General features: G+C 42.6%; 1 protein-coding gene across 1 annotated transcript in view; it reads left to right on the top strand.

The window, feature by feature from the left end:
- The window catches only part of COL27A1 (collagen type XXVII alpha 1 chain), a 247,496-nt gene that overhangs the window by 69,633 nt on the left and 164,231 nt on the right, over positions 1-13,632 (top strand). Inside the window, exons 9-10 of the mRNA XM_084650113.1 lie at positions 7,987-8,031; positions 8,879-8,932. Of these exons, the coding sequence (XP_084506239.1) occupies positions 7,987-8,031; positions 8,879-8,932 (99 nt within the window). The remainder of the gene's footprint in view (positions 1-7,986; positions 8,032-8,878; positions 8,933-13,632) is intronic.

Genomic DNA, 13,632 nt, shown 5'->3' on the forward strand with positions numbered 1-13,632 from the left:
CATTGGTGTTTGCTTTCCCACATTAGTGCCCCAACCATGCTAGCACTATTAATTGTGTCCATGCTTCTAGTGGTGGCAAATTCCACAGCTTTGCATGAGTGTTTGTGGAAGCATTTTTCGCCCCCAACACAATTCTGTTTTTTGTTTTACCCTGCTGCAAAGAAGAATCAATCTAGTGTGGTGAGTGGAAAGACTGAAATAAATGGCGTTCAGGGAGCATGAATGAGACCTCTCCCAGCCTGGAGATGAACTATCCCCCAACATGGGATGCCTGATTGCTTCTTCCTTACTATTTGATACACTAATGACTTTGGTGAAAGTTTCAAAGTAGTAGGGATTTCCTTCCAGGTTGCTGATGTGGAGCAAGCTCTGCTGATAGTGGCTGGAAGCTCTTCAGTGGCTTATGTGAAATGGGTCTCAGGGTCTTCATTGCCATTCCCAGATGGCAAATATTGACATTGCAAAACTAACCATCCTAATTGCCACCCTTTTGATCATCTCAGCAGAGAGGTCAAGATGTGAATGGGTCATTGAGAATGAATTGTCCCTCTCAGCAATTCCCTGGCCCTGTTCCCCGCATGGGCCGTGCACACAAACACACACCCCTACCTCAGTTTAGGGGCTGTGGCGTTTGGAGTAGAGTGAGGTGGAATTTTTTGATTGAAACTTTTTTTTCTAGAAAAAATGCAAATTCAGCAACCCAGAAATATTTAGCAAAGTAGTGTTAATTTCACCCGGTTGTTTCTGCTGGGCATGGGGAGGGGGAAGGTGGTTTTTTTTGTTTTTGTTTTTTTTTTAATTTAAAAAATGGAAAGGTTTCCATTTTAACTCTTCTAAACGAAATGTTTTGCTTTCAAATGACTTTTCATTTCTAAATTTTCTTTAACTTTTTCAGTCCAAAACAGATGCTTGAAATTGAACTAAAACATTTTGTTCAACCCAAAATTCATTTTTATGGAGGGTTGTTTGGTTCACCAGCAATTCAAAAATAAAAAGTCCATTTTTTTAAAAAAATTTTTTTTGCACTGCTCTAATTTGGAGAACTTTCACTGTGGCTGCCCACCTGTTCCTGTTCTGTGGCTAGAGGGGTTCAGACTCCAGGGCTGTCACTTGGTCCCCTTTCATCTGTAGTAGATTCACAGTAGGGGGAGCTGTGCTTATTTATCCTATTCCTAAATACTGGGGAAAGTAGGAGAGGGAATGGAAGTAGAAATCACCTGCAAGGGGCAGTGGTGCTTGTTCCACTTGAGTTGTTGAGTAGAGCCAGGCAGTGGACCGACTGGGGCTTAGCTAACCCCCACACTCAGCTTTCTCAAACTGGTTCTAATGAATTAGGTGCAAAGAACACAGTTTTCTTAGCATAGCAGCTCATAAAACGAAGCCTCGCGGTTGTGATCAGCAAAATGCAATGGGCTTATGGTGGAAAGAATGGAGCAGGAGTAGGAGACTAAACAAATAGACCCAAAGCCAATGCACAGGTCCCACACCAGACTTTGGAAAACCTGAAGCACATTCAGGGGTTGTTGCGGAGGGGGCGGGGGAGGAGGTGTTTCTGTTTCTTCAAGGACACGAGTAAGTTGGATTGTGGGATTTTCCTTCAGTGCAGCAAAAAAGAGGAACTGGCTTGGCAGATGCTTTGGTGCTGCCTGGATTTTATTAGCCTTCTAAATTAAGAAAACTTTTTAAAGCTGTTGAAGAAATATTTGGAAAAACAATTTTTAATCTGTATTCCTTGCTGGCATCTCCCCAGTGAAAATACCATGGTGTTTGGCTGCAGGCAGGCAGCCCATTTAGCCTACAAGAAAATGGCAAAGTCTTGAAAATTGGCATAAGCAAACGCAAAAAGATACTGTCCTTCTATGGGACAAGTCAGAAAAGAGCATCATGCAGGGGGTTTGGATGGAACCCATTCATATCTGTTTGTAAACTCTCTGTGTAAGAACTTCCAAAGAGACAGAAGTTTCCCTCATGGGTTTCTTTCTCCCACAAACATTTTTCTTTCTGAAAGAAGCAGTTGGCTCTGCACTTTTTGAGATGGAGCCGCTACCAAAGGCCTGTAGTTCTGTATGGCATGGTTTGTACCATAAGCAAACATGTACCATGTAAATTCACACGCCGTCTATTCCTTTGTAGGTTTGGATACTCTGGTCTCTGAGTGCCCACAAATATTTTTTGCCTTTGCCCAGCTACAGGGTATGTGAAACAGCTGTTCAAACAAGGGATACCAAAAACATTGGTGTGGTCTGAGAGAGAGACATTGCTCATCCACTTCACAAGGAGTGAATTTTGTTTTTGCTGAACAGCAGTTCTAGAGAATGGTGGCAGGACCTGAGGCACCAGAAGGGAAGTGCATTAAAGAAAACTAATAGCTCATAAATGCCTCTTGGCATTTGGCTGTCGGATGCAGAATATGACCATCTTGCAAATTGATTCTACTGAAGTACTGTGCAACATGTCCTGAGACAGAATGTTGCTGAGGACAGAACAGCTGCTATTGTAGTTGAATGTAAGGCTGTGCCTGATTGAGAGGTATTGAAAGAGTGAGTGACTCACCCAAGGTCATGCGGTGAATATAAGGCAGAGCTGGGAACCTGAACCCAGTTTTCCTGGGTTGCCAGTTCAGGGTTCCAGCCTCAAGACCATCTTTCCAAATAGGCTGCATTCAGTGGCCTCTTCCAGCTCAGCCACTGCCCAAGGTCTGCTTGCTGAAGCCTGTCTGTTTCCCACAGAAATGCGAATTGTCATCTGTAGCTATGACAGTGTGGATTATAAACATTGTCACAGCTGAGCAAATCCTTCAGTGAAGTGTAATTTCCCCTTGTAGTGACAGCCCCCTTGTGTTTAATCGCCCTGTAATCATCAGGAAGTGTTTGGATAGGAGAGCAAATGTAATTGTTTTCATACACTCTTCTCTGTTATTTCAGTGCTATTTAAAGAGTATTGCAGCAGGTAAACACTTTCACATACCAGCCAGCCTTAAAATGCATGAGCTTTTTCAGTCCCTAGCTATGATTAACCTCAGACAGTGGTAATCATCAGTTTATGTGAAGAAACACATTTTAAACACCCCCGAGTTAGCCATAAATAGTGAAGAGTATATTTAATAGGATGCAACAATAATATACGGTCTGTATATTTAACTTGAGAGCTATTCACTTGGCTTTATATATAAAAACATCATGATGCACGGTGCAGACTTTAGCTCAAGATCTTCTAGTCTCCAGATCTTCTTCTACTCATGCTGTAATTGGGGCTGGTAGGAAATCTTATGAAGCAATCAAATTCCTGGATCTGCCTTATCTAAAAGAAGCTTTCATGCTTCTTGATAATTTTTTTTGAGGGGAAGAGGAGGAGCTAAAATGTTCCTTATTTTTCTAATGTAATCTCTCTGGGGGGATTCTTGGAAAGGGATCTTGATATGAATGTAGCTCAGAAGATCTGTGACTTTTTGAGGACATCTTTCTGTCTGTAGGGGATCTCTCCTCATAGCATGAACAATGCTCTTTGATTTTTCTGACCCCAGTGATAGGCTTTGATTTGGATTTGAGATACAGAAGTCACTAACTCTCCTGTGCCTCCATAGATTCTGATTCTAAAATCTAAATCAGGTCCTTGATGTGATCTTTAGGTGGGAGATCATTTGTTTTTATGCCTTAGGCATAGATTTCTTTTGAAAGGGACGTCTCCCTCATTTAGTACCAACTTTGTTGCTGTTTATTATCTGTAGACCACCAAATCTGGGCTTGGCAACACATGAGATATAAATAATGACACAGTCTCTCCCCCAAATAAGCTGACAGTCTAAACAAGACAGAAAAAGGGAAACTCTTTGTATTGACATGAAGTGATTTGCTATCTCTCGGACAGATGGACTTCCAAGTCCCAGTTTAGCTGCTTAGATCCCAGAGTTTTGTGCATCAAGAAACTTTTAAAAGAGGAGCAAGAGTCTGCACTCAGATTTGTTTGAACATCAGGAATCCAGAAACTTTAAATCTTGACCTTTGCAGCTATGTCTCCTGACAGAGCCTATCTCATGGAAAGGACTGAAAAAGGGCCCTTTTATTTCTCTGGGATAGGGAAGAGGAGACAGCCTTCTAGTATAATTTTTGGCTAGCTGTTCAAATCTCAGAATGGTTCTAGGCTGATGGCAAGTTGAAAGCACATTTCAGGTACCCAATCTGGGATTCCAAGACACTAGCTTCAGGGTATGTATATGAAGATGCTGGGCACGGAGGTTGTTGTACAATACTTAAACAGCCAGCTCTTTTCATTTGCCTCCTATGGCACTGCCTTGCTCTTACCTCTGGATGAAGTTACTCATTCACTTTAAGGTGTGATGTCCCCATTCATGCCAGCCCTGTCAGGAGAAGTGGCTGGAGAGGCTGATTACGTATAGAAGCAAAGACGTTACATTTTGACATGGGGCTACCTGGAGGCCTCTGGAATCAGTTTTGGCTCCTGCTGTTTTTCTGACACTGCTAGTCACAGTGACAAAGTGTGCCCTTTGCAAAGTGTTCCCGCCGAGTGCCCTTTGCAAAGTGACTGATATCAGATGTGAGTCCAGGAATCAACCATAGACCCTCTATGCCTGACTGAGGTGAAAGTCCCACATCCTCCAGGTCCCCAAGGAGCCGGAAATAAAGATGGAGGGCAGAGCCAAAAGAGAGGAATAGCCTGGTGTGCTCAGTGGAAACCAGTAAGCCCTAGAGTCTTTTCATCGCATTTGTCTGATCAGTAAACCCACCCACCCCCTTACCTCTCAACTTGCCAAAATCCCAGTATGGGTACATGATCTGGGACAAAGATCTAAAACTAGCACAGGTTATTAATGCTACGGTATGGGGAAAAAAAAATCACACATCGCTGATAGCTTTGCGAACTGCAATCTAGTGTCTAACCTCCCATTCCCAAATCAAGAAGCTACCAAAACACATATCTCAAATTTACTGCTGGTACCCTTGACCCCTCTCGGTTGAGCTTCAGGGCCTGATACAGAGACAGCAGGGTTAACTTCTCCCTGGGCTTGGCAAGGGCATGAGACTCTCCCTGCTCGTTTAGTCCTTGAGCTCTTGGTGAGTTGAGGTTACCATTTGCAATGTTGGCTTTTGTGATCTAGACTCTCCTTCACTAGGAAATGAATGGAGACAATGTCAGGTTGCCAACAGCCTTTGGAATGCAAGAACTTTTGGTCACTGCCTGCTTGGAGATCCGCGGGTGAAAAGCACTTTATCCCATTACCTGAGCCATCAGGCCTCTTTGTAACTCTCAGTATTATGATCCTGATCCAAAGCCCACTGAAGTCAGTAGAAAGACTCCCATTGTCATGATTAGACGTTGGATCAGGCCCAGACCCTATGTTAACTAATTATAGAAGGTTCAGCTAAGGCTTACTTTACCCCCAGCCATTTGATCTTTCATTGAAGTCCCAGTGTGTGACTTTCAGTGGCTAGAGAGAGAGAGATGAAACACAGGATTGTGATGTAACAGCAGGATCAAGCACAAGAAATGGGGTCATGAGAGAGAGTGAGTGTTTCTTTAAGCCCAAATATCTGAAATAATGAGTGAAGAGGCACGTGAATGGGAAGTAGACATGGAACATTGTGAGGGCTGCGTTCCTTTGCGAGGGAGGAGTTAGGCTGCAGGTCCTAGAAGATCACATGGGAAAAATAAAAAAACAATTGAGCAGAAGCAAAGTCCAGTCACTTGTCTGGTGAGTGAACTGAAGGGCTGAGCACTTAGCCGAAAAGGGTACCATTGTGGCTCACAGAGGGGGAAAAATAGGCCACCTAACATGTTTGACTACGCTACAGTGACATCTTTGGATCTCCAGTCCAAGACTGGGTATAAAGTTATAGATCAGGAAATAATTAACCATTATAACTCAGCCTGAAGGTATTTTTGTTGTTTCTATATTTTTATTTAAATGTTGATACTTCCCCCTCCCCTCCACTCCCCACCCCAGCTTGTTTTAAGTTACATTTTTCTATTTTTTGTGTCCTCCGTAGTAGCCCAATTATCACGTTAGTCCCTAACTAAATGTAATCTTCTGATGTGCTTTGCCTCTACTTTATGGAGACTAGTTTATTTTAAATAGCTACAGTAACATAATAAAGGGAGACAAAGAGTATAAAATCCAAGCATGTTACTTGATATACAAAGGGAGATCTAAGTAAATCTGGAGAATGTAAACCACACCTTAAAATGAAGGGTCTGTTTGTTGGCAGTGAAAATTATAAACTCTTTTATCCTCTAATAAAAAGATGTACCACATAATCTGGCCAGCTGATTACCAGAATAGTGTCCACTTCTGGTGTCCACACTTCAAAAAAGAGGCTGAAAAAGTGGAATGGGCTCAAACAAGAGCTACAAGAATAATCTGAGGTCTGGAAAACCTGCCTTGTAATGTGAGGTTTAAGAAACTCATCCTGTTTAGCTTATCAGAGAAGTATGAGATGACTTGATCATCTTTAAGTACCTACAGGGGAGAAGATGCCTGATAACAGCGGGCTCTTTAATCTAGCAGACAAAGGCATAACAAGATCCAAAGACTGAAAGTTGATGCTAGATAAATTTGAATTGGAAATAAGGCAAAATAAATAAATGAGGGTAGTTGGCCATTGGAACAATTTACCAAAGGATGTGATGGATTCTCCATCTCTTGGATATCTTTTGGAAAGATATATGTGATAACTGAACCCTATGTTACTGGCCTTGATTCAGGAATTGCTGGGTGAAATTCTGTGGCTTGTATTATGCAGGAGGCTAGACTAGATGACCCAAATGGTCTCTTCTGCTTTAAAATCTATGGATGCAATCCTGGCTGTATTGAAGTCTGTTGCAAAATTTCCATTGATTTCAATACAATCAAGATTTCATCCCATGAATCTGATTTAACGGGAATTGGGGGAGGTCACTGCAGGACACAGAGAATGTGACTAGTCAGGTAGATCATTTTGTAGATATGTTTTTCCAGCTCCATTCTAAGATTGAGCCCTTCCTAATGGATAATGTTCAGGTACAAACAAAGCAGCTTCATCTGTGATACTGAAAATCCAGCTGCGAGTGGTGGTTATTTGCATTGCAGTAGCATCTAGAGGCCCCAACCAAGAACAAGGATCCACTGTGTTAGGCGCTGTACACACACATGGTAGCTGACTGCCCTAAAGAGCTTAGTCTAAACAGACAAAAGGTGGGAGGTGAAAAGTTAGCATGAATCATAAAACGGATTATAGATTTGGAGGAAACTTCTCTATAGAGCTTTCATAGATTCATAGATATTAAGGTCAGAAGGGACCATTATGATCATCTAGTCCGACCTCCTGCACAATGCAGGCCACAGAATCTCACCCACCCACTCCTGCGAAAAACCTCTCACCTATGTCTGAGCTATTGAAGTCTTCAAATTGTGGTTTAAGGACTTCAAGGAGCAGAGAATCCTCCAGCAAGTGACCCATGCCCCATGCTACAGAAAAAGGCGAAAAACCTCCAGGGCCTCTTCCAATCTGCCCTGGAGGAAAATTCCTTCCCGACCCCAAATATGGCAATCAGCTAAACCTGAGCATATGGGCAAGATTCACCAGCCAGATACCCAGGAAAGAATTTTCTTTAGTAACTCAGATCCCATCCCATCTAACATCCCATCACAGGCCATTGGGCCTATTTACCATGAGTATTTAAAGAGCAATTAATTGCCAAAATCATGTTATTCCATCATACCATCTCCTCCATAAACTTATCAAGTCTAATCTTAAAGCCAGATAGGTCTTTTGCCCCCACTGCTTCCCTTGGAAGGCTATTCCAAAACTTCACTACTCTGATGGTTAGAAACCTTCGTCTAATTTCAAGTCTAAACTTCCCATTGACCAGTTTATATCCATTTGTTCTTGTGTCCACATTGGTACTGAGCTTAAATAGTACTGAGCTGGGATGAGAAATTCAAACAAAGTTCTGATTATTTTGTTCTGTTACTCTTATATTTTTAAACAGGGATACAAAGGCTACCCTGGACCACCAGGTCATCCTGGAGACCAGGTGAGTGCCCCTTCCAGGTTCCAAGACTTTAAATCCATCCCTCTTTGTAGTTTATCTCTCGTCTGCTAATAATCTGAAATCAGGCTGAGTCATTTACCAAGCTTTTCAGTGGAATCAAAGTGCTTTTTCGGAGCCAGCCTAATAGAGAGACGATTTATGCAGCTAACTCCCGTGCTAATTGGGAGTTATGCACATATGTTAACCAAACATCAGTGGGGGCAGGGAGAAAGGAGGGACTTATTTAAGCTTCTAATTTATTTGCAACATTTATTGCCCAAACTTGTGCAAGTTTATACAATGGAAATAGGGGCAGATTTATACTCATTCTTTTTTCTTTACATTAAGTTTTCAGCTGGAGTTTACTAACTAACCACATCATACTAAGTACTTGACTGTAACTCACGTTCCACCCCCTTTTTTTATTTGGATAAATCTGATGTTTGCAGTCAAATAGCAATGAATAGCAAGGCCTGTTATAGATGATGTTAAAGGATATTATACATGAATCCATTTAGTTTTTAAAAAGTTTGGCAGAGCTTTCCCCCTGGTAAAGCAGTTCCATATGCCAGAGATATAGACACAGCCTTACACCTTCTCTTAGCCTCCTTGTTCCAAACTATCTGCAAGTTTCAGTGGAGGTGGGAAGACAGCAACGCTTGCTTTATGCCTAGATCCTGTTGAGTTGGCTTCTGTAGCTTTTTCTTCTTCTTAAATTTATTCCTCTGCCTTTTTTTATCAAAATTTTCTTTCTCTTTATAAATCGGAAACAAGTTCATTCACAGCCCCCCACTCCCAAAATCTAATAGGCTGTAGCATTAACCTCACCTTTGTGTGCTTTTCTTTTAAGGGTGAACGAGGACCAGACGGGAGCCCAGGTGCCAAAGGTTATCCTGGCAGGCAGGTGCAGTAAATCTTACCGTGCTGTGCACAGAGTAGGGATTTGGGTATGCAGGTAGATATAAGCATACTCCACTAAATACGGTGCTCACACCTTGGAATGTGTTGGTTTCTTTTTGTTTGTTTTTCCCCCTTAGCATAAATAATTTGGTCCTTTCTGATTTGTTAGTGAACATTCAGGTTCTTAGAAATCGTTCTGTTCCTTGTGATCATTGTCTTTGAAAAACTAAAGCATACTCATTCGACAAATTGACGTGATCCCTGGAGAATCTGCTCGGAGTATCATGGAGGTCCTGTGCAGACACGATCATGGCAGGATCTGCACTTGTTGGAGACGTAAACAAAGGAAAAACTACTAAGCATGTTTTGTTCCTTCACAGATATAAATTCTGTATGGCAGCACCTGTGGTTTTTGTACTAAAAATTCCCTGCAGATGGGAACTCTGTAGAATCTGTTCCATATAGCTTCAGTTTCTCCTTATAGACCTTATCTCTGGAACTATGCTCACTATGGGCCAGGTTATGCTCTGTGGACACAACAAGGAGCCACCATGCCCCTTCCTTCTGACCCTACACAAGAGCCAGGTGCAATGGCGGGTGCAGGAACAAGTATTCTCTGTGGCCCCTGGAGTCAAGGCATCTCCCTGCCCACTTTGCAATGCCTTGCATCCCAGGAATGGCCCAGGTGGGAGGAGGTTTTCATCCCTTAATGCAAAGGGAAGGAGTGCAGCATCTTTAACAATATTCGTTCTTTCAAGTGTCAGTCAGGCACTAGAGTTACACGTGTGGAAGAAAAATGAGCAAAGAACCTGGCTAGCTGAACATCCCTTCCCTCAGTTGCTCAATTTTCACTCTCTTAGCTCATGGGATGCCGTCATTTTAACCCGTTCTCCAGTCATCACAGTGTCTTCTGTGGTGGGCAGGATCTGAACTTGCAAGATAAAAACAAGGGAAATCTGGCCACATTTTTTCAGACCTACTTTATTAATCATAAAGAGATGAGAAGGGGGCGTATGCCTAGTATCCTAACTACCTGCAGTTTGCAGATCACTTTTAATACCTAATATCAAATAGGAGAAAAACCTAAGACAGAAGAAGTGTAGTGACAATAAAAGATCGTGATTAAAGCCAGCAGCAAACTCTACCTATGAAGCTTTGTCTGCTCAGCCTTTTGCTAGAGGGACTATGGAAATAGGGTCAGTCTGCTTTTGGAGATCCCTTGAGGAAGTGACTACTAGCTAGTCCCTCATGTGCTACTGTACAGCACTATGACAGGTTTCAGAGTAGCAGCCGTGTTAGTCTGTATTCGCAAAAAGAAAAGGAGGACTTGTGGCACCTTAGAGACTAACCAATTTATTAGAGCAAATGGTTAGCCATAGCAAACTCACCCATGCTGCCTGATCCATAGCCCTCCACCTCCAGCATATTTACAGCCTGTCAAAGCAGAGCCACAATATAATCGCTAAACACAGTGGGTGCAGCTGGATATTGTTTTTAGCAACATGTCCACACAATCCCTGGTGAAGAACAAGTTCCCGCCACGATGCTGTGATCACCAATGTCACCAATCATTTAAAAACTGTAAGATGGCATCCAGGACACACATCTTGCCCGTTCTTAAAGTAGAAAATCTGCTCTGTGTGTCCTCAAGATCCAGTCTCTATGGCATGTGAGATCTGAGAGATGGGTCAGTAATTTAACCCCTGCAGAACCTACTCTCTCCCAGTAGCTGGCTGTATCCACATATTGGTAAATCTTCCAGCTCCCCTACAGACATGCTCACTGGACATTATATCATACAGACTGGCCATGGATGTGAACAATGGAGGAAAATTCTTCCAGTCTCTCCTATGTCTTTTATCCAAATGCATCTAATGGAGACATCCATTTCCCTAGCCTGATAAAAATTCCATAGAGAGACACACTGTGAACCTGTTTGGCTTATCCTAGCAGTTCCTTTACAGGCATGAACGCTATAGATGCACGGGCTACAGTGGGGATAATCCAAGAGCAGGAGTGCCAAATGTCTCTCTTGGACCAGGTGGTCCAGCACTCCACATCAGTTTACTTTTGCACACCAATCTTGTCCTGCTGTGAGCTGCAGTAAACAAATAGCCCTGCAGCACAGTAGTAAGGTGTAGGTGGAGCTGACTGCAAAGGGGAATAGACTAAAGAGACAGAAGAAAACTGACTCTCTGGCCTTTACCCTCTAAAAAATGTGCCAGAAGCCCTTTATGTGTGCAAAATGTTGCAGAGGAAAATAGACCAGGCTCAGGCACTTTCTTTAATAACTGCTCTGGAATGATGCATGCTCTAGACTGCCTGGAATGAATGCGGAGAACATGCGCAGAGGCATGAGGCTCCAGCTGGAACTGTCCCCTGATCCTCCATCACCGTGGCCCTGGTCCTGCAAAATTTTATTCACGCAAGGTCAATCACCAAGATTTTGAAAAATGAGTACCTTAAAGCCAGGCTCCCAGTCTGTATTTAGAAACCTAAAGAAGAGTCTGATTTTTCAAAAACGTGGAGCAGCTAGCAGCGCCTCCTGCTGATTTGTAGAATTAGTCCCGTGAGTTAGGGTTTACAGGATTGGGTCCAGAATGAGTCACACTCTTGTCATACAGGTATGAACACAGCCATGTATCTCAAGGAAAAAAAAATCCCAGGTAAACACTAGAAAATGTAATTATTAGTGTTGTCTCGTGGTTGAGCTTAATGTTAAACGTTGTACCTAGCCCTACTGGGGGTATGTCTACTCTGGAACTGCAAGGTGTAATTTCCAGCTCAGGTAGACTTTCCCACACTAGCTCTGATTGAACTAGTGTACTAAACAGAGAAGTGTAGCCATGGTGGTGGGAGCAGTGGGAAAGGTTAGCTGCCCCAAGTGCAGTCCCAATCCAAGACCCTAGCTATGACCATGGACAGCTGCCGCTCGTACTGCCATGGCTACACTTCTACTTTTAGTGGGTATGTCTATCCTAGATGGAACTTACACTTTCCAGCTCTCCTGTAGATGTACACAGGTAGGCTTGTACTGTGTGATCACTTTCATATGACTCCATACAGATGCTGATTTGTTAGTCTATTAATAATAAGGTAGTGCAGATATTAGATGAAACTTTCTGCATTCATACATCTTAGGAGTGAATATGAACAACCGAGGGTTCATTTAGCATATTCCAGAAATACAGTGCTGATAGCATTCTAGAGATACCCAAGTCTGTGAATCTACAGCATAATGTACAGACTAATTCACTGGAGAGTACAATCAGTAGGAGAGATTGAGATATTTTTATGAACCTAAACGTGAATGTTACATTCACACCCTCTGCAAGGCTCATGAGAGATTTGTACACCAGAACATCATGTGAGAGCATGTGTTCATGAGTTCAACCAACATCCTAACCATTTGCGTTATGGTGAACTGACAAGATTAGTGGATGCTGTTTAATGGATTCACAGAGTCTTACTCCCAGTCAGATATTCTGGACAAAGTATTTGTCCCCAGGTACATAGAAAACAAAAGTACTTTTAAAATGCAGTTATGGTCAAGAAAGTGGCTCTGAAAAAATGGCACCTTCTTATTCAAGAGATCTGAACCCTGTGTGTTTTCAGTCAGTTCTCCCTACTGACTAAGATTTTACTATTTGTAACTTCTGTCAGCTGTGTTGGCTCTGCAGTGCTATGGGAGAGGGAGCTTGGCTCTATTTTGCTTCGTGCATCATAGGCAGAATTGTTAACGATGTTCCGACGGCAGAAATCTTCTACTGGTGATGATGTGTGAGCCAGAAAGAGCACAACTTGACTTTCAGATCCCAGGTTGAATATGCAGAGCTGACAGCTGAAGAAAAAATAAACCTGTCCTTTTTACTTGTAAACTAGATAAATTTGGTCTGGAAGCTGGTGAAAGGCAATAAACATGGAAGCTCATTATGCAATTTTTATAGGGCCTCTTTTTAGAGTACAGCCCTGCTTAAGGGAAGGGCAGTGGGTACAGAAATACAATGAGATTTATTTTGAATTCTTTCCCAGCTTCCAATGTTCTGGATAGAACCTGCCCAGTGTACCTAATTTTTACAGATGTCATAAGGCTGATCCTCCTTCACTTGAAGCCCAATGGTAATTTTAGTAGTGACTTCAAAAGGAGCATGAATGGGCCCCTCATCATTGCTAGAAAAGTGGGTGCATTGATTACAAGTCTTTCCACTATTGAAGGTAAAGAGGGTCATTCATGTCTTGGAGCTCAAAAATTTAAAATACCTTTTTAACCATTCCCTGCATGTGGAACTGTGGGCCTGATCCACAGCCTGCTGAAGTCCGTGGGAGTCTTTCCCTTGTTTTCAATGGGTTTTGGATTGGGCCCCATCTACAGTCCCCTCCCAGGAGTTAAGGTATTTTTGACATTGCAGTTAGCTGCCGCCTTGTCTGTATGGTTCATTGGCGGCATGCTCAATCCCACCTTTTGGTGAGTGCCACTGTCTACATGGTGTCACTTTACATTGCAACTAGCATTTGATTGCAATTTACTTGCATCCCACTATGTTAACCTCTCCAGTCTTTATGACCAGAAATCTCCATTCTAGTTCCAGTGTTCTGGGTCTCAGAGAGTGAGCTCCTGTGTTTTATAAGATTCCTGTTTTGCAGAGTCATCAATTCACAACAATTAGGGATTTGTTCCTCTTCTCCCCCCACCCCTCATTCTCC

Source organism: Lepidochelys olivacea (genome assembly GCF_965140295.1).
Source record: "Lepidochelys olivacea isolate rLepOli2 genome assembly, chromosome: 16".
Classification (NCBI taxonomy): domain Eukaryota; kingdom Metazoa; phylum Chordata; order Testudines; family Cheloniidae; genus Lepidochelys; species Lepidochelys olivacea.